The sequence below is a fragment of the Hylobates moloch genome, unplaced genomic scaffold, assembly GCF_009828535.3.
Source record: "Hylobates moloch isolate HMO894 unplaced genomic scaffold, HMol_V3 SCAFFOLD_6, whole genome shotgun sequence".
NCBI classification, from domain to species: domain Eukaryota; kingdom Metazoa; phylum Chordata; class Mammalia; order Primates; family Hylobatidae; genus Hylobates; species Hylobates moloch.
In genome coordinates, this window is record NW_026652281.1 from 70,309,251 (window position 1) to 70,335,647 (window position 26,397).

General features: G+C 38.6%; 1 protein-coding gene across 1 annotated transcript in view; it reads left to right on the forward strand.

Moving 5' to 3' along the window:
* Positions 1 to 1,642: 1,642 nt before the first annotated feature.
* The window catches only part of TBCA (tubulin folding cofactor A), a 74,476-nt gene continuing 49,721 nt past the window's right edge, over positions 1,643 to 26,397 (forward strand). The window contains exon 1 of the mRNA XM_032156998.2: positions 1,643 to 1,788. Coding sequence (XP_032012889.1) covers positions 1,736 to 1,788 — 53 coding nt within the window. The 5' untranslated portion in view covers positions 1,643 to 1,735. The remainder of the gene's footprint in view (positions 1,789 to 26,397) is intronic.

The following is a 26,397-nucleotide window of genomic DNA, read 5'->3' on the forward strand; positions in this document are numbered from 1 at the left end:
AGCGCTGCTGTGTGACTTGGAATTGCACTTCAGTATACCAGCCAGCGGAATAAAAATATTTATTGAATTCTGTGCCCATTGTGTACAAAACACAGGTGGAGGTGGCTGGGGAAGGAAGATTTATGGAAGACAAGAATCTTGCCTCTAAACATTTTTATAAACCAGGATTTATAACTAGGAAGCTGAACAAAACCCTTATGAAAGACCCAAACAATAATTTAAAAAATAAATATACTAAAAATAATGATGACTACTGGGTGACTCCAAAGCATCCAGGGAAGATGGAACAGGTGGGGTGAGTCATGGTAGACTTTGCCCAGTTTTGATCCTGGATTTAAAGTAAGGGCCTTGGGCTGGCAGGATAGAAGGGGATTCCAGGACGAGTCATGAAAGTGAGAATGAGTAAGTCAGGCTAGGGAAGGAAAAAGACAGTCATATGGGTGTCTTTGAAGGATGGTACCAAGAAATTTTAAAAAGGGTCTGGGCTCGGTGGCTCATGACTGTAATCCCAGCACTTTGGGAGGGTGAGGTGGGCCTCACCTGAGGTCAGGAATTCTAGCCAGCCTGGCCAATGTGGTGAAACCCCGTTTCTACTAAAAATACAAAAAAAAAAAAAAAAAAAATTAGCCAGGCATAGTGGGACGCACCTGTAATTCCAGCTACTCTGGGGACTGAGGCAGGAGAATCGCTTGAACCCGGGAGGCGGAGGTTGCAGTGAGCCAAGATCAAGCCACTGCATGACAGAGTGAGAATCTGTCTGAAAAATAAAAAGACAAAAGCAATTTTAAAAAGGGCGATTCTACCCTGTATTCCTCAGAAGATTCTCTTAGGAAGGGACTGCTAGAGCTCACTGTAGATGTGCCTCGTTTTATGCAACAAATATATTTTTGAACATATAAAATAGTCAAATGTTGTTCAGCATCTACCATGCATCAGACAATAAGCTAGGTGTTTTAACCCTTATACCTAATCTGTAAAATGGACATTATTATTTCCATTTTGCAGGCTGATCAGCTGCGAGGCTAAACAGCATACGTATCAGTGTTGTCTAGCTAATTGTCTAGCTATTAAAGGGTGGAACCTCGATTGTAAGCCGGTTTGTCTGATCAGGAAGCCCAAGCTTTTGTGTGTGACACACATTCTTGTAAGTTAAATATTTAGGATACACTACAGGTGATCATCTGAAGAAGTTAGTCATTTCCTTTGAAAGGCACATTATCTACAAACCTTCTTGCAGGGATTTGAGGTAAAGGGCAAGGATTTTCTTGACTGCGTGCATCATGGCAGTTTGTTTCACTACACATGCATCACTTTGCCTCATCTGACACCGGATAATGACATCGAAAATACCCTTAATACATTTTTTAGGTCACTCCGTCCATTAAGCAGATAATCCCGCAAAGCAACGTCCCAGAGAGACGTTAGTTTCCCCAAAGGCCCAGGCTGTGGAGACCGGGATAGTGTAACTTGCGTCTGAACTAAAAAGGAGGTCAGTCCGAGAGAGAGGAGGGCACGTTTCACTAGGGGTAAGGGGGCGCACGAGAGGTAAAGGGACTGGCGGCTGCTGGGAACAGCCCTCTAGTAAACCCGCCCCTCGGGGAGTGGCGGGGACGCCGGGCCGCGCAGCCTGCGCATGCGCGCCGGCGGCCACGCCTAACTAGCCACCGCCTCTGTGCGTCGCCCTCCACGGTTACCCCGGCTCTCCGCCCCTCCTTCTCGCGGCGCTCGAGGGACCATGGCCGATCCTCGCGTGAGACAGATCAAGATCAAGACCGGCGTGGTGAAGCGGTAAGGAGCCGGGAGCGGCGCCCTGCACCTCCTCTTTGTCGCCTCATGGCGGCCCGCAAGGCTGAGCGGAGCGGAGGCCCGAGGCGGGCTCCGAACTCCAGGCCGCACCCGGGGCTCCGCAGCTGGCTGGGACTTGCAGGGACCCAGCGGGGCGCGCTGACGCCCGAGCCCGCCGGCCTCGCACGCCGCTTCCAGTCCCTCTCCGCTCACTAGCCGCTCGGATTTGCAGGGAAAGTCGGCGGTGGCCCGGTTTCTCGGTGCCCGCGGTGGGAAGGTGGTGGTACGCGGCCTGGGGGGTCGGGAGGGCGGGCCGGGCCCTGATCCCGAGCCTCCTGTGTGCGCGCGCCGGCCTGTCCTTGCTGAACTTGACCGGGGGAGGCGGATCCCAGATGTGCTGTCAAATGGACTTGAAAGCAGGCTCTGAAGTTTAGGGGGACGCCGAGGATCTGGGCCTCGTCAAAAAAGAGACCGTAGTGGAGCCGTGTGACCTAACATGGCTGGCGTGACTAGCAGGCTTTGAGAACTGGGCCTGAACTTCTAGCACACTCAGCAAACTTACGTGGCCTCACTTTCTCCAGTCAGATTCCCCGAAGCTCGCCCCAGAGGCTGTGAGATGCTGTTTAAATAACTTGTGAACCAGAAGTATCTGAGATAGGTCTTAATTTGGAATGTTTATTTTGCCAGTGACGTGCCCATGACACAGCCTCAGGAGGTCCTGATGACATGTGCCCAAGGCGGTTGGGGCACAGCTTGGTTTAATACGTTTTAGGGAGACCTCAGATATTAGTCAATGTGTAAGGTGTACCTTGGTTCCCTCCAGAAAGGCAGGACAACTAGAAGGATGGGGAGCATCCACGTCATAGGTAAGAGACAGATGGTTGCATTCTTTTGAGTCTTTGATCAGCTTTTCACTTAATACACAATTTACATGTGAGAGAGGGATAGAATAATAGTCACTTATGCCTTAGTCCGCTAAATGAATCTGCGATTTTACATACACAGTAGGGCAGAGGAAGCAGTCAGTTATGCATTTGTCTCAGGTGGGTAGAGGGGTGACTTTGAGTTCTGTCCTTTGTCCCATACCTGTGAAGATAAGCTATCAATTTACATTGCCAGGGTGAAATACAACAGAACTGTTTTAGAGTGAAGATCTTGAGGCCCACAAGGAATTTCCTTGTGGGCAAATTGTCCGGGAGGTATGTAGCTTTTTTTTTTTTTTTAATCTTTGTAGCTATCTTATTCAGGAATAAAATGAGAGGCAGGTTTGCTTGATGCAATTCCCAGCTTGACTTTTCTTTTTGGCTTAGTGATTTTGGGGTCCTGAGATTTATTTTTCCTTTCGCAAACTCATGGGTAGTGCAGTCCTGTAATTTGCTCAAATTCCTGTAAACCAAGAAAGTATCTGAGACAGGTTTCAATCAATTTAGATGTTTATTTTACCAAGGTTAAGGATATGCCTGTGACAGCCTCAGGAGGTCCTGATGACATGCGCCCAAGGTGGTCAGGCTACAGCTTGGTTTTATACATTTTAGGGAGACAGAAGACCTCAATCAATACATGTACGATGTACATTGGTTTGATCTGGAAAAGCAGGACAACCCAAAGGGGGCTGGGGGCAGTTCCAAGTTATAGGAGGTTTTCCAACTGGCAGTTCGTTGAAAGAGTTTATCTTAAGACCTGGAATCAGTACAAGGGAGTGTGTCTGGGTTAAAATAAAGGGGTTGTGGAGATCAAGGTTCTTAGTAGGCAGATGAAGCCTCCAGGTAGCAGGCTTCAGAGAGAATAGATTGTAAATGTTTCTTATCAGACTTAAAAAGGTCCCAGACTCCTAGTTAATTTTCTAATGGATCATGAAAAAGACCTGGACAGGAAGAGGGTTCTCCACACAATATAGATTTTCTGCTTAAGAGACATCTTTGCAGGGTCAGTTCAAAATATGTAAAAGCAATATATTTTAGAGTAAAATGCTTTTATTTCTTTCAGATCCCGCTATCTGTCCTGTGATGCCATACTAGAGTAAGGCTGGAATTTGGTGTCTTATTGTTACAAAAAGCCTTAAGACCTGTTTTTAATATTAATGCTGCTCAATTATTCCTGAGTTCCAAAGAGAGGAATGTATAATGAGATACGTCAGACCCCCTCTTCCCATCATGGCCTGAATTACTTTAGAATGCCCTTAGTTGAGAGGAGGGGTCCATTCAGACGGTTGAGGAGCTTAGAATTTTATTTTTAGTTTGCATTCCTAAGTGCTGGTAGACACTTCAGTGTTCATTAGAACTTTATTGTTCAGACCCAAGAAGAGCAAACTTTTTGATGAAGTATTACAAGAGAAAAGATAAACAGCCTTCCGAAGAAGCAGGTTATTTTGTTGTAGCAATGTCTACTAAACAAACCAACTGGCTTCTTCCTGTTTGCCCACCTTTCCTTTGTTTATTGATATTTCCACTGGAGGAAGGACCAGGCAAAAGGGAGAATAAATTCACTTATGAAGATAATGCTTCCGAGTTTTAGCACAGCATCCCACTGTGCTTCCCTGGAAGCTTTATTGCCAAGGCAATAAGGAGACCATGTGAGTAGGAGTTAAATGCACAGCCATTTCTGAAGTGAGACTACTTGGGTTCAGATCTTGATTCTGCCCTTTATTGTTTGTTGTGGAATATATTACATTGTGCTGTGCCTCTTTTACCTTATTTGTAAAATAGAGCAAGTACCCACCTCGAGCAGTTGTTGCAAGAACTGCCTGCTGTGCTGTTTAATACAATATGTGGCAAATAGCAAGTGGGTAGTAAATGTTAATAATACTGTTTGGATTCCCATTTTACATACGAGAAACTGAGGCTTAATGAAGTTTAAAAAAAAGAAAAAAAAACTTGTCTAAAGTCATACTACTAGTTAGTGGCAATGCAAGGAAAAGGACCAAGGTTTCAAATCTACAGCTTTCTCCTTTAAGCTACAGTGCTCCCGTAAAGAGTATTTTTAAAATTTGTAATAGGAAGGGAATTGAGATGTATATTTGAAAATATAAATAATCCATCCTATCCCTCAGCTCAGAGTTCTTTTGTTCACTTTTACCAGACTTACTTGGGTTATGTCGTTTTAGTCAGTATATTTGGCAGAACTATCAGGGTGTGTTGCAGAGTGCTGTAGAATGAAAGTCATGAGAAATGACTTCTAATGGTAGTTTCCCATTCATTTACTTATATGACCTTGACATTTCTCATTCCAGTGATGTCTACTAGTTTATAAAATTACTTAGTTCAAGTAGTTATATGCTTACAATACATATTCTAGAGAAAATACTCATTGAGATTATTATAAACTAAGTTTTTGACTTTTCAGAAGTTCTCAATGCTTATGTAAACTGCTTAGAAATAAATTTATCATTTTATGAAACTTGGTGATAGTTTACTATTATCTCAAATTGCTTATAAATTAATGGAAGTGCCTCCTATACATTTTAAAATGACTTTTCTGTTGACATTTTGGGGTATAGCTTCCCACTTATGTATTAAAATGCAATTAAAGAAAAACCCCTAAACTTTCTGTTTCAGCTGCTTGTTACTCACATTTTGCCTTGGTATATCACCATCTAACTCCATAAATATTGTCCCCTATTGTCTCTTGTGATTTTTCACCTGAAAATTATTTTACTATGACTCTTTCCATCTTCTACCTTAGTATTCTATTTTTATTTTATTATTATTTATTTTTATTTTACTTTAAGTTCTGGGATACATGTGCTGAACGTGCAGTTTTGTTATATAGGTATACATGTGCCATGGTGATTTGCTGCACCTATCGACCCGTCATCTAGGTTTTAAGCCCTGCAACCTATTTTTAAAAATCTATATTCTACCTCAGCAAAGAAAAAAATAGATGAGGCAGCAATGGCAACATATTACTAATTGTTGGGGCTGAATGATCACGGGGCTTCATTATATTTTTCTGTACATAAGTTTAACGTTTTTCATGATAAAAAGGGTCTAAAAGATATGCTTTTTTCCTCCTCTCTCCAAAATTAGTTTCAAAGATATCTTAATTCATGATTCAGACATGTTCTTGCTTTTGTGAAAGGGATTCTGTTCCTTTTTTTTTTTTTTTCTTTTATCAATGGTTTAAAAACCTATCCTCGACACGCTTTTAAATCTGTTCTTGACACTCTTTTTCTAGTTAGATGTTCATTTTCCATAGCCTCATTTATCTTCGGAAGTCACAACCTTTATTTGGAAGAAGAGGTTTAAAGTCATTATTCATGCCCCAAATCCTTCAATTTTCTCTCTAGAAATTGAGAGCAACTAGAAATTACATTCTAGGTATTCGTCCTAGAGTTCAGTTTGGGTAGGCTATACTAGAAAGAGTGGATTAATTTAGTTTCTAATTAGACCTGCTGGAACACTTCAGGTGACTCAGAAGTTCCTGATAGTGGGTCTGAGGAAGAAATGTGGACAGGCAGGTTGAATGTTAGGGGAATATGGAAACAGGCAATAAGTAGATGATGGTATTTGGCGTGAAGGAGATCCAGCCATGGCGTGGAAGATGGCCATTTCAGCATGTTGGCAAAATGGCAGAGGTGACCTAATGGATAGCAGCCCACATTATAAAGTAGAAGCAAGTTTCAGGGCCAGTATTTTTAGGCCCTGGGAAAATAGGCAGGAGGTTTACGGTGAGTGTCTTGTTCCTAGAGAAACTTTGTTACCTTGTATAGTAAAAGGCAAAGCATCTGATTTCTGGGAAGTGAGTTTCAAGAGAGAGAAGTTACATTACTAGGAATAAAGAAAGAGTCTAGATACTAGGAATGGCTTAGAAGGTGAGAGTTGGACAGAATGAGGCTGAATTGGTGCTAAGCCTCTGACTCTGAGGGCTCCTTAAATATCTTCCAGCAACAAGATTTTAATAGTATTGTTATTTTTAGTTGACACATACATATTTACAGGGTACCCTGTGATATTTTATTACATGTATACTCCCCCCCCCCCCCCCCCCGGACAAATTTTTGCTGTGAAACTAGAGAAATGTATATAACAGAGGCTAGATGGGTTATTTTATTATTTTTATTTTTTCCGAGTCAGAGTCTCGCTGTGTCACCCAGGCTGGAGTGGAGTGGTGTGATCTCGGCTCACTGCAGCTTCTGCCTCCTGGGTTCATCCCTGCCTCAGCCTCCTGAGTAGCTGGGATTACAGGTGCCTGCCACCATGGCCGGCTAATTTTTGTATTTTTTAGTAGAGACAGGATTTCGCCATGTTGGCCAGGCTGATCTTGAACTCCTGACCTCAGGTGATCCGCCTGCCGTGGCCTCCCAAAGTGCTGGAATTATAGGCGTGAGCCACCATGCCTGGCCCTAGGTGGGTTATTATACTAAGTTTCTTTGAGCAGCAGCCTTTGTTCACGTGTGACTCACTGGTAGTGGGTATTAGTTGGCAGGTTTGGGTGTAGCTGGCTCTTTGTTTTTTTTGTTTTTTTTTTTAAGATTTGGATCTATGTTTCCAACAGATTGCTAGACCTATTGATATCTGTGACAGGGTCACAATCTGGCAGCTCTAGCAGAGAGTTACCAAATAATACTCAGTTTTTTCCCCCAGCACAGAACTGTTGACCCTTTTTTTTTTTTTTTTTTTTTTTTTGGAGCGGGGGAGGATATCTAGGTGGCATCAATTATCCCAGTTTGCCTGAGACTGAGGGGTTTCCCAGGATGTGGAACATTTCATTGCTAAAACTGGGGAAGTCCCAGGCAAACCAGAATGATTGGTCACCTCTTCTGTAACTAGCTAACATAGCTCTGTTTTATGTGTTCTGTGATTTATTTGGAGGCTATTTGCAGATAGTACAACTGTGAGTTGTATGTTGTACCTTAATTTAAAACTTAAGTGCATGGTGTAAATATGAATCCTTGACAGAGTAGCTTTTGTTCTGTGTTTAAATTATTAATGATTTAGAAAATAATTTTCACTAAAGTAGGAGAAAATACAGAATTGATATTTTCTAAATGTGGTATTTCAGCTAAGTGACTTATATGCACCAAAAGTTTCCAAGTGGGATTTGTGTTTATAAGAAACGTTTGTTTTTTATTAGACTTGTGATAAATTCAAGAAATTCTTCTACAAGTAAAAAACACTCATAATCATTTAACATAACAGGTTATTTAACTTTAAAGCCAACTTTCAATAAAGCCTGTTAAACTAGCTCACTGGTGAGTGAATGAATTGATTAAAAATACTTTCTTAAATATATCTTTTTATAACCATTTTGGATTGGTAATGGCTTAAAATCCAATGTGAACAAAGAATGTTAGGTCATTGGAAATAGCACTGACATTGGCCCATAGTTTTCCTCTGATTAAATGAAAGTGACACCAGTAGATTAGAATGAGACTAGGACAATTCACACTGCAATTGTGTTAGTTTAACTTTAACAATCTTTTAACACTCTTGTTTAAATGTAGCTGACATACCATAATTACAAATCTACAAGCCTTGATTATAGAATTTTACATCATGAACCTGTGGGGAAATTGTATTGATTTTTTTTTTTTAATAAAGCAAGCATTGTTCCCAAACTGTGGCATCTTCCGAAGTTTGTTTATATCTACATCTCATATACAACTGTGTGTGGTGTATATGCTATGTACGGCAGGCATGAAGACAACATAAAAGGTATGTAAAATCTCTACGCTATTAGTTCAATATATATTATACTGATATAAAAAGTGAAGAATGCAAATGACACATGTACTTAAGTAAACATAAAGTTTACCCCCATTAGCTTTAGCTGTTTATATACTTATATTTAAAGCAATGATGCATAGAAGTATGGTGGACAGTATTTGGGAGAGGTTAAGAACATAGTCCTGTAAATTATTCCTGTAAGATTTGCTAGCTTTGTTTTCTTTTATCCTCTTTTGCACTGTACCCCATTGCTAAGTTCCGCCAGATGGCTACCTTCCTACTTTGAAATTTAGCTAGTTCCTTTAGGAATTTGTGTAATGTATTCAGTTCTCCAAAGTGGTGGTCAGAGGCCATGTCAAAATGGATTGCAGGTGGTCAGCTCTTTACCACATTCTGTTAACTACTTGGCAAGTAGTTACTCTTAGGAGCAATATAGCAGGCAACCAGATGTCTCTTCAAGCTGGAGAGGGAGAAGGCTAAGGCCACTCGTCATCACTGTTTTCCCAACACAAGGTATTTTATTTTCCAGGTTGAATGTGGAGATGAAAGATCTTTGGCCCTGTATGTGTATGGGTGTTTTGTTTTTTCATTGCATTTTTTTTGTTTGCTTGGAAATTTTGAATATCTGTAGTAAGCAAGGTTGGAAAATTTTATTAATAATGGCAGTCTAAAACTCTTAAGACAGTAAATGCTTAGATGTGTGATGTCTATTCCAGTATTCTACTTCCAGTAATACATTTATAAAAATATAATAATGTTCTATTGTGATGCTGTTGTGTCCAAATAGAACTGATTTTTTTCTTAATAACTTGTCATAGGTCTAACTAATCTAAAGATCACTCCTTTAGCAGCCTCACTCAGGACCTACATCTTACCGTCTTTGAATCATCTGGTACGGTGTTGGCACATTATACTCAGTAAAAGTCTTTGCAATGAAAAGATGAAGGAATGAAATCTTCCTTTATAAGGATTTTGAACCTGATTGGATAAGCAGTAGAGAGCCACTGAATCAATTACCATATTACAGCGTAATAGTTACTATAGTTAGTTATTCTTGCAGTGAGAGTTAAATAGATGGGCTCCCAGGCTCCACTTACTATACATTATCACATATATGACCCTGGGAAAGTTACTTAACCTTTAAAAGCCCCAGTTTTCTTAGCTGGAACATGGGGTTAATGAAAGTACCTTTTTTTTTTTTGTATTGTTAGGAGAATTAAATAAGGTAATCATGTAAAGCACTTAGCCCAAATGCCTGATATGTAGTAAATGTTCAATAAATGCTAACTGCTCTCATTATTATCATTAACACCTATCTTCGTTCATTTGTGCTGCTATAAAAAAATACCTGAGACTGGGTAATTTGTAAATGATAGAAATTTATTGCTTATAGTTCCAGAGGCTGGGAAGTCCAAGATGAAGAGGCCAGCAAGTATCTGGTGAGGGCCTGGTCTCTTGCTTCCAGGCTGGTGCGCTGAACACTGTGTCTTCGCATGGCAGAAGAGCATTAAAGGGCCCAAGGCTGTGTGAAGCCTCTTTTATAAGGGCCTTAATCCCATTCACAAGGGAGGAGACCTTATTACCTAATCACCTTCTAAAGGCCCCATCTCTTAATACTGTAGCATTGGAAATAAAATTTTAGTGTGAATTTTGGAGGGATACAAACAGCAGCATCTTTATTACTTTTCTGTAGATTATCAACAGTGTGGATGAGGACTTAAGGATGAATGGTTACTAATCCCCAGGAGAGACCCTGGAACTTGGCTTTGGTTTAAACTGTGATAAAAGCTTGTGTTTTAGTTGCTTGTTCTGTTTACTGTCTATGGAGGGAGAAAGGAAGAGTATGAACCTTGTGTTCTTGAGTAATTTCTAAGACTTTGTAATGATCATCTTTTTGTGATCATTGCTGAGGCAGTGATTCCCTACCCCCAAGCCCCAGCAAAAAAAAAAAAATCTTTGGTTTATATCAATTATCTTGTACTTTTAACACTTAAAAAACACTGTATCTGTATCATTAGCACAATGTGGCAAGGCCAGTTTTGCTTTTTTATTGGACTATCATTAAGTTTATTATAGGGAAGAGTAGACAAGTGAGTTTTGGAGAACCCTAATTTCAAAATCTATAAATGATTCACACAGTGATTACAAGACATTCTTACAATTCTAGTGCTAGATTATAGTTATATCCAAATCCTTCTTAATGTTTTTAAACTGAGTTCTCTGTTGTTGAGATCCTTTCACTTCCACAAGTAAGTTACCGAGTTGTGTGTGTGTGTGCATGTGTGTATTCTAACTCAGTTTATTTGTCTGTAAAGGATGTCGGAGCAAGTAGGCATCAGCTTTTTCATTAAATGTTCCTCAGCTTCTGAATAATACTAATGTCATGATTTTAATAAATCATTTGTTGCCTGAAATACATTTGTACTCTATGAAATTTTAGAAGACCTCCAAGTCTACTGAAGTGTATTTGAACTTACATTACTAGTATAGTATTATAATTTTGATCCCCAAATCTAGAATGTTAAGTTCTGAAGACACTGCACTATATCAAAGTATACAAAGATTTTCTTAAGGCCAAACAGTTCTTCACATCTTTTCAGGACCTGCTTTTCACAGAATTGTTTTTCAACAAATAGACACTTAATAGATATTTGTCAATTGAGCTAAGAACTGGAGGAAACCAGAAAAGGGTTTATGAGGGGGAACACATCAAGAGACTGGAAATAAAAGTTTGCTTTATAAATAAAAGTGAGAGACTTAGAAATGGAGAAAGAAAAGAGAAACAACCGCTGTTAAGTAATAACCACCCTCAAATAGACATTTTTCAGGATAGTATTTTTATTTTATTAGAGATATAAAAGATATGAAAATATATCAAGGATTTGTTTAAAAGCAATAATTTTACATTTTTTAAACTAGGAAGAGACTAGTCTATTGTGGAAAATTTAAAAATTATTACAGTTCTGTCAAAAAAGTTTTTGTAGTTTACCTAGAATTAACTAGAATAGATTCTTTAATTCTAGTTTAATAGAGGGGTGTGTGTTTGTGTGTTTAACTGCCTACTAAGTTACATAGACTAATCCACTCCAGGTTATTATTATTATTATTATTATTTTGCAACTTAAGAAAAATAGTAGGGACATACGTATGTCAAAATCTCATGGGGAGTAGGTGGTATTTCAGGGAAACAAAAGAGCAAAGGTTTGGTCCCAGTCCTTAAGGAATTTGTACATTGTTAAGTTATGCAGTATACATGTATATGAGGATTTATTCCTAGAACTTCAAGTATGAATGTACGAATGTATTTTTTTATTCTCATTTTAATGGATATGTAGTTTAGTTTTCTTTTTTTGGCCCTAGTTTTTCACTTGTACAAATGGTGCTACAATGTACATGTTATATATGGCCCCTAGAACGCATATGTAATGGTTAGCATTAGGCAGAACTTCTCAAAGAGTAGACCCAGAATGGATTTCAGGTGTGTGGAAGTATATCTCTTCTCAGCTATAAGGATGGCAAGGTGTGGCCAAGAGCAGCCATGAGATACATGGGGGAAGAGTCATTCAGACAGAAGAAACAGCAAATTCAAAGACTTGAAAAAGGTAGTAAGATTGGCCTGTTTGAGGAGCAGCAACCAACTGAAGGAGAGGAAAAGGGGTAGGAGATTCAGAAAAGTAGGAGGGAGAGGGTACAGATCTTAGAAGGACTTCATGTAAGGACTTGGGCTTCAGATGTCACCATCTCTATGAGAGTTTCCTGGCTATGTCCAATGTTAGTGCCCCCTTTTCTGTGTTCCCAGAGAACGTTGTAGTTTTCACTATGATAGTATTAAAAATACATTAAGCTATTTGTTCTATTTGCTAGGCTGATAGCTTCCAAAGTATGGTCTAGGAACCCCTTGGGGTCCCTAACACCCATTCAGGGGTTCTGCAAAGTAGAAATTATTTTTATAGTAACTAAGACATTTGCCTTTTTCACCTTCACTTGCTCACAATTGTACAGTGGAGTTTTTCAGGGGCTATGTGATGTTTGATACTGCAACAGATTGAATGTAGAAGCAGATATGAGAATCCAGCTGCTTCTCTTACAGACATAAAGATTTGCAAAAATGTAAAATAGTGCCCTTTTTCTATTTTTCGTTTTGTTTTGGAAAGTAAGATTATTTTTCGCAAAATAGGTTATTTTTGCTAACATTGTAGTACATTGATTTTGTTATTTTTAAGTAAATTAACAAATACATTTAAAATTTTTCTAACTTTAAATATTTAAAAAATTTGTTTTAATTTCTAATACAGTAAATATTAATAGAGATAATTCACATAAACAAAGCTCCTTGGGTAGAGTCCAGATTCAGATCACATCAAGCAAGATGTTTTGTTTGGAATGGAGAATTTAAATTGGGATGGCTAGCAATGACTTTTGGGTTATGTGGGAAAAGGAGACAGAGTTTTGAGTTGTTTTTGGTTAATTCTAACAGAAGATGAGAAAGCACTGTAATACTCTATATTATTGGTGAATAAAGTGTTTCACATACATATTTTACCATTGGTTGAGATTTAACCCTTCAAGTGCTAAAAGTATTTTTAAAGATACCTTTAGGAAAACATTTCCCCAAATATATACTTGCTTCATCGAATTACACTGAAATTTTCTATAAATTAGTTTTTTTCTGAATATTGCTATAAACTTTTTAAAGATAGGTGAACAGAGTTAAAAATAAAGATGGGAGACTTAAGTGTGCTGTAAGGAATGAATCCAAGTTAGTTACCCCAACAGTATTTTCTTTCTTTGGATACTGGTTGTATAGAATTGAATTAATCTTAATCCTTGATTTATGCCACATACTCATTATTGGTCCATGCATGGCCCTCATTTGTTTGCTGTATGCCTGTATTTATTACTTTCAAATAGTGTATTAATAACATGAGTCTATCACCTAACACAAGAAGTAAAACAGTAGTAATAACATCTAATTTTGTGCTATTACCCCCACCTGATGTAACTACTGTTTTTAATCTTGTGTTTAATATTACCTTTTTGAAATATAATTTTATTTGTGTGTTGCTAAAACGTGTCATTTACTTTTAGTTATTTTTTACTTTGTAGGAAGGGCATTTTCTGGGACTTACCATTTTTCACCTATGTTGATAGGATTCAGCCCTACGTTTTTACTCTTAGGTGCAGTACATTTTTTCAGTGGTCATGTAATATTCCATTGTTTGATAATACCACAATTTATCCATTCCTCTTATTGATGAGCATTTGGATTGTTTCACTTATTAACTGTGTTTCTATGTACATTCTTGTTCATGTCTCTGTTAATTATGTCTGAGGGTTTTTCTTGGGTATATACCCAGGAATGAAATCGTTTGGTCATAAGTATGTGAATATCGATCTTGTAAAATGCATATCTTAGTTCAAGCTGCCCTAACAACATACCATAGACTGGGGGGCTTATAAATGATAGAATTTATTTCTCAAAGTTCTGGAGGCTGGAAGTCTGAGATTTAGGGTGCTAGCATGGTCATATTCTGGTGAGGGCTGTCTTTGGGTTGAGGACTGCTGTCTTCTCATTGTATCCTCGAGTGGTGGGAAGAGATCTGGAGAGCTCTCTGAGGTCTCTTTTATAAGGGCACTAATCTCATTCATGAGGGCTCCACCCTCTTGATTTCATTACCTCCCAAAGACCCCATCTCCTAATAGCGTTACATTAAACATTAAGATATATGAATTGGGGCATTGGGGTTGGGAGGAAGGGATGGGCACACAAACATTTAGTCCCTTGCAATGCCAAACTTCCACAAGGATTGTACCCTTTAATGTTCCCAACTGCATTATGTGGGAATTCCTTTCATTGACCCACATCCTCTCCAATGCTTGATAGACTTCTTAATTTTACTCCATTATACTGTCTTTGTTTAGTTTTCATTTCGGAAAAAAATTGTTTTGCTTGTCTTTTTATTTTATTTATTTATTTATTTATTTATTTTATTTATTTTTTTTGAGACGGAGTCTCGCTCTCGCCCAGGTGGGAGTGCAGTGCCGCAATCTCGGCTCACTGCAAGCTCCGCCTCCCAGGTTCACGCCATTCTCCTGCCTCAGCCTCCTGCCTAGCTGGGACTACAGGCGCCCACCACCACGCCCGGCTAATTTTTTTGTATTTTTAGTAGAGAGGGTTTCACCGTGTTAGCCAGGATGGTCTCGATTTCCTGACCTTGTGATCCGCCCGCCTCGGCCTCCCAAAGTGCTGAGATTACAGGCGCGAGCCACCGCGCCCTGCCGCTTGTCTTTTTAAACGAGCCATCTCCAAGATAAAAAGCAAAAGAAAAGAGGATGTGAGGCTCCAGACCCACACTCACTCACTTAATCATCATCTTCTGCTTTGTATAGAATGATGTACGTATATACCTTAGACAACCCAGAGTTTTTCCCTGGTGGATAGGGGAGACTTTCAGCCCTACCTGTTTCCAGGACTGTGCACTTAGTGAACGGTGTGTGGAGAGTGAGGGGAGGCCTATAGACAGTGGGTCCTGAAAACCCTCTTGGTGCTCTGTTTTTCAGGAGCTGAAGCCAAAGAATGCCAATAATTAATACTTTTTGAGTGGTTCTTTTCATTACTGTTAATTAGATTTATGATGCCTTGAGTTCTTAAGTTTGGCATAGCATTTCTAAAGAAAGATTGAATTATTTGTTGATAATGTTGTTTTTAACCCAATACCATGTGGTTTATAATTGCCAATGCCATAGATTTAAAAACCTGGCACAGATTATACCCCTCATCTTCTCTGCTTGTCCTCAGCACTACTACCACAATTAAAAAGTACTATTTTCTTTTTTTTGTTGTTTTTGTTTTTGTTTTTAGGAGTGCAAGAGGTTTATTGCGGGGAGAGGGGGTAGTGGCAACGCCAGTGAAGGAGAGGAAGCGGGAAAGGGCTGGGAGAGCCTCAGACTGTGCTGCAGATCTAACAAAGTCTTGGCCAACCCAGCGTGTCCTCTGGGCAAAGACTGTTTGTTAGAAGCTGTCAGCTAACTGCCCTCCTTGCGGGTGAATAGCAAGTTCTTTCTTGAAGGGAGACAGGAACGGCTCACCTCCATGGCTGTCCCAGAAGCTAAGGCAAAAAGGATTTTGCAGATGTGATTAAGGATCTTGAGATTCAGAGATGATCTGGGATTATCCGGTGGGCCCCATGTAATCACAAGCGTCGTTACAAGAGGGCGGCAGAAGGGTCAGCGTCAGAGAGGGAGATGTGCTAATGGAAGCGGAGGTCAGAGTGTGTGGCTCCGATCCAAGACATGCCACAAGCCTTAAGAAGCTGGAAAAGGCAAGAGGCAGATTCTCTCCTAGAGCCTCCACAAGGAACACAGCTCTGCTGACACCTGGACCATTTCGACTTCTGACCTCCAGAGGCCTTCCAGCTGCTTAGGCTTGAACTCCGGCTGCAGCTGCCAGCACCCGAAACGCGCCCAGGACCCACATGGTTCGCAGCACTTGCACCTAAAAAGTACTATTTTCTTAAAAAAGAAAATAAATAGACCTTAAAATTGATATTTTCATTTTCTACGTATTAATCTTTTCAAACTATGCTAGCATTTTTAGTATTACATTAAGTAGAAGTAGTCTTGGGAGACAACTTTGTCTTTTATTTTTGTTTATAAATAGAATAATTCTAACACATTTCTTTTAAATGGGCAATATGGTATATAGTATTTGGTGATGACTGTCTTCATTGCAAATGTCTAGTGAACACTCTGGCTGCTTCCACAGTAATTTTTCTTTTCATGATAACTACCTGTATTTTCATTCCAGTATCTACTGTCCTTCCCCACATGCACATAGCCTGTGTTCTTTGAAGGAAAGTGCCTCACCTACAGCACCTTTGGTGGGGGCCTATCAGACATATTAAAGGCATTCAGTTTTCCTGGCCACAGAAACTGATTCTGCATGGTCATGTGATTTAGACTAATCTAAACAGGGTAAATTTCAGAACTCTTGCTTAGAATCCTGAGACAGAAGTATTAAACTTTCCCATGTAACTCTGATTGCGGCTGCAGTCTTCTTTTAGCACTATAGCATCTGGCCTTGGGAGGTAGCTTGTATTATAAATAGCACAGTGAAGAGACAAAAACAAAGTTCTTGATGGAAACATCTGTTGGACGGCTGGATCAGCCAGCCTTCAAGCAGGTCCTCCCTGCATTACACTAGCCAAAAAAAAAAAAGTGATTAAATTCCCTGAATTGAAAACATGTTACTTGCAGTAGAGTATTAATTGAAATAATTACTCAAATTCCTAATTTTTGTATACCTATGTATAACATAAAGAGTGATTTTTTTCCTTACTAAACTGGCTAGGGATTTACTTCCTTCCCTCCTATCTCTTCTTTTGTAAATTCTGCTCTTGCTTTAGGTTCAGCTTTAGCCTTTCAGTTTCCCTCCATTTCAGTGTCCTATTGAGGTCTGATCCTCTGTATTAGAAGTAGGAAAGAGAATCAAATGCTGTCTTTTCTTCAACCCTCCCCTCTTCTCTCAACTCTTGTCCAGTTCAGTGCTGTTCTCTGATTAAGGAGGATAAATGCATACGAATTGCTTTAGTTTCTTAGAAGATCTTCTCGATTTCTCCCCTTTGGAGAAATTTTGGAGACTATGTTGAATATTTTTGAAAATTATAAGATAAAAACAAATTAACCATACAGATATGCTGAACAAGTTTCCTTCTGAATGTAGTCTTAATAGGAGAAAACATTTTCCAATACAAATCTAAAATTCAAAAATCTAAAATCTAAACAAAAACACAAATCTATACTTCATGTTTCAAACACTATTGCCAAAGTATCTATCTAGCCAAATAGAATAAGAAGAAGCAGAAAAAACTTTAAAAGACCAATAGCACCTTGCTAGCACATTGCTAATAAGAACTAATAGGTACTTAAACTGATGAAAGTGATTCAGACAACAACATATTAACCCCCTACTGTGCCCTGTTTTAAGCTGTTAATAGACATTAGTCTTTTAAAGAAAGACTAACACTTCTATATTTGTTTTCTAAGCTTTTAATACATTGGTGAACAGTTAAAGACGCTTGCCATATCTGATTCTTATAGCACAGTGCATTTTCCAGAATACTTTTTAGGAATGCTAACTGCTCTAAAAGTTTAGATTCCATGTAGTCTTTAAGAGTTCTTAATGTAATAAATATTGTATATTACATTTTGATTATTGTAATTAAATTTTTTGTAGAAGTTATTTGAAATGAATAAATGCTAGTATTTTTCACTGACAGAGACAATGTTATATGTAGTGAAAGTAGTAGTTCTTAGATTTGATTTTTTTCAATCACATAGTAAGACCATAATTTTCCCAGATTTTTTAGTACTGTCATCTATGAAATTGTAAGTATTGGTTATTTTCCTGAATTTTTAATTTAATTTTTAGAGATTTGGCTGGTAAGTGTATGTATGTATGAGGAAGGAGGATTTTTAAAGTGTAATTTTCTTAAAAATGTGAGTAAACTTTTAATGCTGACTCCCTCCACGTTAGAGTGTAATAGCTTAAATTTTTGTTTAGGTGCATTACTTTTATAGCACTTTAGAGAAGTGCTGTAGAAGACTTTGATCTTTTAGTTTTTGCTGTTTTATGTTTTTATAGTAATTTCAAATACAAAGCTATTAGAAATTTGGCTGGATTTTTAAAACAATTTCATCTTGAAGAAACTGCCTGATATAAGTAAATGTTGAAGAAAATGTTGGTTGGATTGATTAATGTTATGGTGTATCTGATTTGGATAAATTAAGACTTTACCAAAAATTTGGGGCTTTGGTAATTCTTTAAAAGTAAGCATAGTACTTAATCTGTGGTCCAGATGGTACATTTGTAATGATGCAAGAAATGAATGATACGTGCACAAAGTGGTTTTCTATTGTTTCTCATCCCTATTCAAAAATTAAGGAAAAAAAAGAAAATATTCGTGAGACTGTTTTATACAGTTTGTGTTATTATGTCTACCAAGTTAATATCGAAAAAGGAAGTTTAGACATAGGAATTGAGTTTATTGCTAAAAGTTAGTGATTCAAGGTAGTATTGGGGCATTGCAGTTTTGCTAGGATTAGTCTTTTGATTAAGATCAAGTGCATAGTATGACAATCTTCCCTTATCCCAGAATACTTTCTATATAGTTAAAATAAACCCTTTTTATGTTATTTTAGTATCAAAATCTACAATTTAATGTCTCACTTGTCTAGGGTCTTATAAATCAGAAATAATTGAAAAAGTAAAACAAGTCATCATTATTAAAAAAATTATTTATTTTTATTTATTTTTTTCATAGAGACGGGGCCTCAATATGTTGCCCAGTCTAGTCTAGAACTCCTGAGCTCAAGCGATGCTTCTTCCTTGGCCTCCCAAAGTGCTGGGATTACAGGCCTGAGCCACCACGGCCAGGCCTGAAACAGTGAAACAAGTTTTGAATGGCAACTTTCAGATACCTCTAAAGGCTGAAATGCCCCATTGGGAGCCAAAGGGATGAAAAACTGTTTACTCTTCTTATGCAAGTTTTATTACTATTGAAACAGAAATGACCAGTAAACTTGAAGATATCAACAACTAATCCTTTACCCAACAGCAAGCATACAGAAGCTCATCTTTCTTACACTTTTAATTGGTTACCATAGTAATTAAAAGTCCCTGACTTTCTTCACAAGGGAAAAATCTTTTCCAATAAACAGAGTTGAACAATTTTGGTGAGCGAACATGTGAAATGATAACTAGTACCTCCCCTGTCAGCTACTAATGTTACTGCCAATCTAGACTATGATAAATTTTCCTAAGCCTGAGAATTTCTTCACTGGATTTATTTCAACAGGTATTTATTGAATATCTACTGTGTATAAGGCACTATATTAAATATTGACCACTGTTCACCAGAACTTTGTTACTCAGTTTTTGCCAAAATTGGCCCCCTATACCATCACCAATTCTTAGCTGAAAGAGCGTAAGTGCTGTTTAACACGTAATTCATGATACCCCCTAGCTTAACGTTCCTTAATATCAGATATTCAGGTTTAAACTCATTGTGAAAATTCAGACTAGTGTCTTCCTTATATTATGATAAAGTTGTGAAATTAGTGATACTTGTAATTGTTACTAAGAAAAACTAAAGTTGTGACTAATTTTAGTGGCAAAGACAGTACTTTGAATTACAAATAAATATTACAGCATTTCTTTGAATTGCAAATAATATATTTACAAAGCACTGCTTTGAAACCAATGAGTGATGAGAAAAATGCTGAAATAGGAAAGGCAGTTCTTTTATAATTATAAAAGTAAGGTAATATCACTTTTATACTTGATTTATTGAATACTAATGTTTTCTGCTTCTAAAATCTCCCTTCTCCGCCTAGTGCCCCCAGCTTTTTTTTCTTTTGCTTGTTTTGGCAACATAAAAACGCATAGGAACAACACCATTAGTTGATATTTATTGAACTTTCACTGTGTGCTATATGTACATTAGCTAAGCGCTTCATGTATACGTCATTTAACCTTCACAATACTTAATGTGAAGTAGTTGCAATGACCCACATTTTACAGATGAAGAAATTTAGTTTAAGTAATGTACCCAAAGATACACAGCTGGAAAGTGGTAGAGCCAGGATGAGAGCACCTGTTGAGTGACACCAGCGTACTGGCTATACCTTTTTATACTTTGACAAATTTATATGAGAGGAAACTATGGATGAAGAAAGGTGAATAAGAGGCTGGGCCCAGTGGCTCACGCCTGTAATCTCAGCACTTTGGGAGGCCGAAGCGGGTGGATCACTTGAGGTCAGGAGTTCGAGACCAGCCTGGCCAACATGGTGAAACCCCGTCTCTACTAAAAATACAAAAATTAGCCGGGCATAGTAGTGGACGCCTGTAATCCCAGCTGCTTGGGGGGCTGAGGCAGGAGAATCACTTGAACCTGGGAGGCGGAGGTTGCAGTGAGCCGAGATCGCGCCACTGCCCTCCAGCATGGTGACAAAAAAAAGGTGAATAAGACATCCTGTTTTCTGCAAGCTCAGAAAAAGAAGTCCTGTAGTTAAGGACAGAATGCTTTATAGGTCAGCGGAGGTTATGACAAACTTCCTCTATGGCAGTTTTTCAAACTTGGCACTTTTGATATTTTGGGCTAATACTTTGTTGGGGGCAGAGAGGGCTGTCCTTTACATTGGGGTATTTAGCAGCATCCCTGATGTCTACCCACTAGATGGTAGTAGAACCCTCACTACACACAGTTGTGACAAGCAAGATTGTCTCCAGAAATTGTCAAAATTGCCCCTGTTGAGAACTACTATTCTAGGATTAGGGAAGGTTTATCACAGGTGACATTTGAGCGGGATCTTGAGATTGAATAGAGGTCATGTTTTAGATAGAGCCATAGGTATGAGGGCATGGAGGTGTGAATCAGTATGTTACATTTGGGAGGTAATAAAATGTATGTGATGGCTGGAGCATTTAGGGTCCATGGAGTTGGGAAGTTAGTAAGACATAAAGCTGATAAATTGGGACTGAGTTGTGTATGTCATACTATTAATAAGTTTGCACGTGAGTAACAATCTGGATGGTCCACACAGTATTTAATTGCCTCTTTGGATCTTCCACTAGAGTGTCAGTTCTTTGAGGGCAGAGACCACATCTGTCTTATTTACCATTTTATGCCTAGTGCCTACAATGGTACCTGGCACAACTTTGTGAAATAGGAAGGACAAAAATAGGATATTTATAGATGTGAAAACTCCCAGAAGAGGTTGTGGTAGTCATGAGAATGAAATTTGAAGACCTCCATATAAAGGGAACATAATTAACTAAGGGCCCCAGCTACTAGATTGTGAAATCGATTACTACATTTGTCCCAAGGTCTTACACGCCATAAGCTGCTGCCAGCCAGAGACTGGATGCAGCAGGGATACTGAGGCCTTCTCCTGGGAGACATGGGATTCCCTTGATGGCAGACTTTAGCCTTAGGATTCCCAGTGCTCTTGCTGAACCTTCCTTAAACTGCAGGGAAGTCTAGGTTGCTTCTTCCTAACCTTTCCCCACTCATATCTGCACTCAGGGTCAGAATTGCATTGTAGTCTGTGACTCTTCCGGCCTTCTCTAACTTCCTCTCTATTTTCTGTTCTCATGGATATTTGCCCAGATAAAATCCTTGCCAAGTTTAGTCTCATCTTAATGTCCATTTCTCTAGGGACTGGCTAACATACAGATTAAGTGACTTTCAAAGGGCATACATTTATTAAGTAGCAAAATATGTCCTACAATCTAGAATTTAGGTATCTTAGTCCATACCTCTAACCACTATATGCTATCCATTAGTAAGGTAGTAATTTATGACACTGGCATTTATTTCCCCTAACCAGTATTTTGAGTCTAATGGTATGGTAAAATGCCTTAGCTTTTGTAGTTGATTATCAAATCTTTAAGAATTTCTGATTCCAGATTTTAATCATATTAAGAATTTTCTGGCTCTTGCTTGGCATATTGATAGAAGATGGCATGGGACTGGGTAAAATACAGTAGATAATTTCTATCTTGTTGAGGGATGTGTTCAGAGATCTTTTCTAATCCCCAGACTTGCAAACAATGATTTTCTTAGATCCCTTTACTTACTGTTATTACTAACAGTAACAATTGACCTCCATTTCTGGGTCTTTTTTCTTAAAGAAACAATATTGTTTTTTGTTTGTGTTTTAATTCATTAACTAGAGTAATACCAAACATAAGGACAAAACAAAGAACAGAAAAGCTACATTGAGATTGAGTGTTGGATAGTTATCAGACTCATTCACCATATTGATGACTTGTTCTTGAATACCATCTTCACAGCTCATATAGCCTTTAGAATTGTATTTCAGCAAAATTAAAATTGTATTACCTGAACGTTTTGGTATATTTACTGAAAGTTAAGTCCTCAAATGTCATTACCCTTTCAGGCCATTGACATACAGGAAAACACCATTGAGGGCCTTCTACAAATATAACTTAGTTTTTCTTTTCTTTACAATAAAAAATGTTGACTTTACCTAATTTTTAATTAGAGATGTTAGAAATACGGAACAGCATTCAGTTAGTAGAATAAAAGTATAAAATTTTCTGTGTTTTCATTTTATGGCCAGTAAATGTTGTGAGAAGAAGGGGAGGGATGAGGAAGAGACATGAAATAATGAGGGAGTCAGGTGCAAAAAGGAGGAGTACTTGTGACAGGTTGAATATTCCTTATCTGAAAATCTGAAATGCCCCCAAATCTGAAACCTTTTTGAATGCCCACGTGACACTCAAAGGAAATGCTCATGGGAGGAATTAAGATGTTTGGATTAGGGATGCTTAACTGCTAAGTACTATATAATGCCAGTATTCCAAAATCCAAAAAAATCCAAAATCAGAATCATTGTGGATTGTCCCAAGCATTGTGGATAAAGGATACTCAACCTTTATTTGCTTTGGCCTGTGGGCCTCAGGTAACATTTCACTGATTTTACCCATTAAAGGACTGAGTTCCTTAAGAGTGTTAAAACATGCCATATTCTCTGTGCAGTCTCCAGAATCAAGGATCATGCTTTGAACTTAGTTATTCATGAAGCATTTGACTCCTGAATAGATGACTGGCTGTTGAATCAGTGATCACAGTTCTTCAAATATTCTTCTCCCCAAATATTAGAGAAAGTACTCTGATTGGGATATTTAGAGTAGCTCAGGGTAGTTCTCCCTGAATTGTATCAGCAGCCCAAATGAAATTGAGCCAAGGGCCAACTCTAGACTCAAGCCAACTTTCCTACTCTTTATTGTTGGACTTGGTAAATATATCAACTTCTGAATATAAAATCTCCCTTCAGGTTTTCATTAAATATTCAGTTTCCTGTGACTAGAATACTCTCTAACCATCTGCTCTGGATAATACTTACTAGTCCTTAACTTTTAGGTCTCTTTTAAATCATTACTTTTAAAAAAAATTATTTTTTTTCTTTTTCTGTTACTTCTTTCTTGAAGTCTTCCATGGTTAATGGTAGGATCAGGTGCTCTTTGTATGTGCCCCACGCACCATCAAACCTACAGACTTACTTGCATCACACCCTTACTATCCTTATTACCTCCTCTTGGAATAAAAGATCTGAACCTTTTATTGAAAGCAAACATTCTGTGATGTCAGTCCTATCCTTTTGCCCTGTGTGTTTGTCTCTTCTTAATCCTGTGTCTCTAACCTCTACGAGTTTCTCCTCAATAGCATTCAGGTATGGTGAAGTCACTTTTATCTCACAGAAACACCACCAAAAACCTCTATCCTATTTCCCTCTCTTGGAACCAGACTTGGCAAAGGAATTATCTTCTCCACAACCCTACCTCCTAGTCACTTCTTAACCCATTGTAGTCTGATTTCTTTTCTTAGTAGTAGCAGTAAAAAAGATCACCCATAATTTTTAAGGTCTTTATCTTGCCTTCTTAGTAACAGTTGACACAGTTGTCCTTTCCACTTTCATAAAAAGCTTTCATCCTGTTTTCTTGCTACAGTGATACTTCAATGCTTTGGTTTCCTGCTATATTCTTCCCCCTTATTATTATTTTTGACTCTTTTCTCTGTTATTTATGCAAGAAAAATTTATTGAGCCATCAATAGTGAGTAAGACAGATGTCGTTTTTGATCAAGTGTAGCTTACTCTTACTTAAATGTTTTCTGAGGTTCTACCTGGGGCTTTTTTACCTTTTTTACTCCATAAGCACTCCAGTGAGCAATATTGCCCACTCATGACCTCAATTATCATCAATATGCTCATGACTGCCACATTTATGTTTTTGGCCCAGACCTCTCTCTTGAACTGTGGTACTGGCTACCTTTGGCCATTTCCACCTTAATATCACATAATATCCTTTAAACACAACATGATAAAAAAGGTAATAGTTTTATATTTTACCTCTCCCACAATCTTCTCCTGGGCTCCTTACCTCTGACAATGGTACTACCATCTACCCAGTTATCTTTGGCTTCTCCTGCTTCCTTGTCTTCCTGCTCCATCACCTGGGTTAAAATACCTACATCTCAATTCCTATAGCTACTGCTCTTGTCTGGGTCACCACCATCTGTCTCCTGGATTAGTACCACACTCCCCTTGTCTTCCTGGCCTAGACTTGCCTGTCTCTATTACATTATCCATATTGCAGCTGTAGTGATCTTTATAAAAGGTAAATATGATGATGTCACATACCTGTCAAATACATTTAGGAAAAATTCGGTTGTTTCAGTATAACTTTATAAGGTTATAATCTAGTACCCTGCTATCCTGTTCAGCTTTGCTGCTCTTCTGTGCACTCAACAAACCAGCCTTACTTAATTTTCAAAGCAAATTTTAATGTTCTTTTTTGCTTTAGAGTCTTCTATGTTCTTAGCACCTAGAATGCTGCCTCCCTGCTTAGTACTCCTGCCAGATATCCTTTTTCCAATCTCTGTCCTGCTAATTCCTACTCATCACATCTTAACTTTGACATCATTTTCTAGGGAAAGTATTCTTAATAGCCCTCCCCTAGCCCTACATTTAATTTGGCTGTCTTTTAGAAAACAATATTCTCCCCAAAATATATTTATTTTACTGAAGATTTGTGGTTATGAAATACATTTTAAATGTTGATGTTGTATTCTTATTTGGATAACTGAGTTTCTAGTTGTGGAATTCCTTAGTGTCTTTTTTGTTTGTTTGTTTTTGGTAAGGCCCCCAGGGTGCTTTTTACTTGCCACTGTGGTTCAAAAGAGGAAAATATGAGATGAGGATTTGATGAATAGTTAAGAAGGGACAAATTATTGTGTCCACTTCTTGTTCTTGTTAACAGCGGAGGAAATGTCAAGTTTTTATTTAGCTGTTATATGGAGGAACAGTGCTAGTGGGTCTCTTGATGTTTAAAAACTGATTTTTAAAGACTCAGTAGTATATTTGCCTGGTGAAAGTGGGCAGGGAAGAGGAAGGATCCAGCCAAAGATGATTGGCCTTCTCTATAGAGCAAGATATTTCAAACTTTTGTTGTTGTTGAGACAGCGCCTCACTCACTCTGTTGCCCAGGTTAGAGTGCAGTGGTGCGATCTTGGCTCACCACAACCTCTGCTTCCCAGGTTCAAGCGACTCTCGTGCCTCAGCCTCCTGAGTAGCTGGGATTACAGGTATGCACCACCACACCTGGCTAATTTTTGTATTTTTAGTGCAGACAAGGGTTCGCCATGTTGGCCAGTCTGGTCTTAAACTCCTGACCTCAGGTGATCCACCTGCCTCAGCCTCCCAAAGTGCTGGGATTACAGGCATGAGCCACTGCGCCCAGCCGTGTTTCAAACTTTCTTGATCCAACCCAGAGTAAGAAATATTTTATTTTGCATCATGACACAGTACACTAATACATATACATATATAAAACTGAAACAGTTTAATGAACTTTTCTTATATTTACTACTTATGATGCACTCTGATATTTCTAATTCCATTTCTATTCCATTAAACCAAAGCTGATCACAGTCCACTGGGTTGATTTCATGAGTCATGGATTACGACCCTGCCTACTGGGTTACAACCAGCAGTTTGGAAACAGTCCTGTAGAAGTAGCTGGTGACTTGAGGCCAGGTGCAGTGGCTCACGCCTGTAATCCCAGCACTTTGAGAGACTGAGGCAGGCGGATCACCTGAGGTCAGGAGTTTGAGACCAGCCTGGCCAACATGGTGAAACCCTGTGTCTACTAAAAATACAAAAATTAGCCAGGCGTGGTGGCAGATGCCTGTAATCCCAGCTACTTGGAAGGCTAAGGCATGAGAATCTCTTGAACTCCAGAGGCGGAGGTTGTGGTGAGCCGAGATCGCACCACCACACTCCAGCCTGGGTGACAGAGCGAGACTCCGTCTCCAAAAAAAAAAGAAGTAGCTGATGACTTGAATCTATTTTCAAACTGACT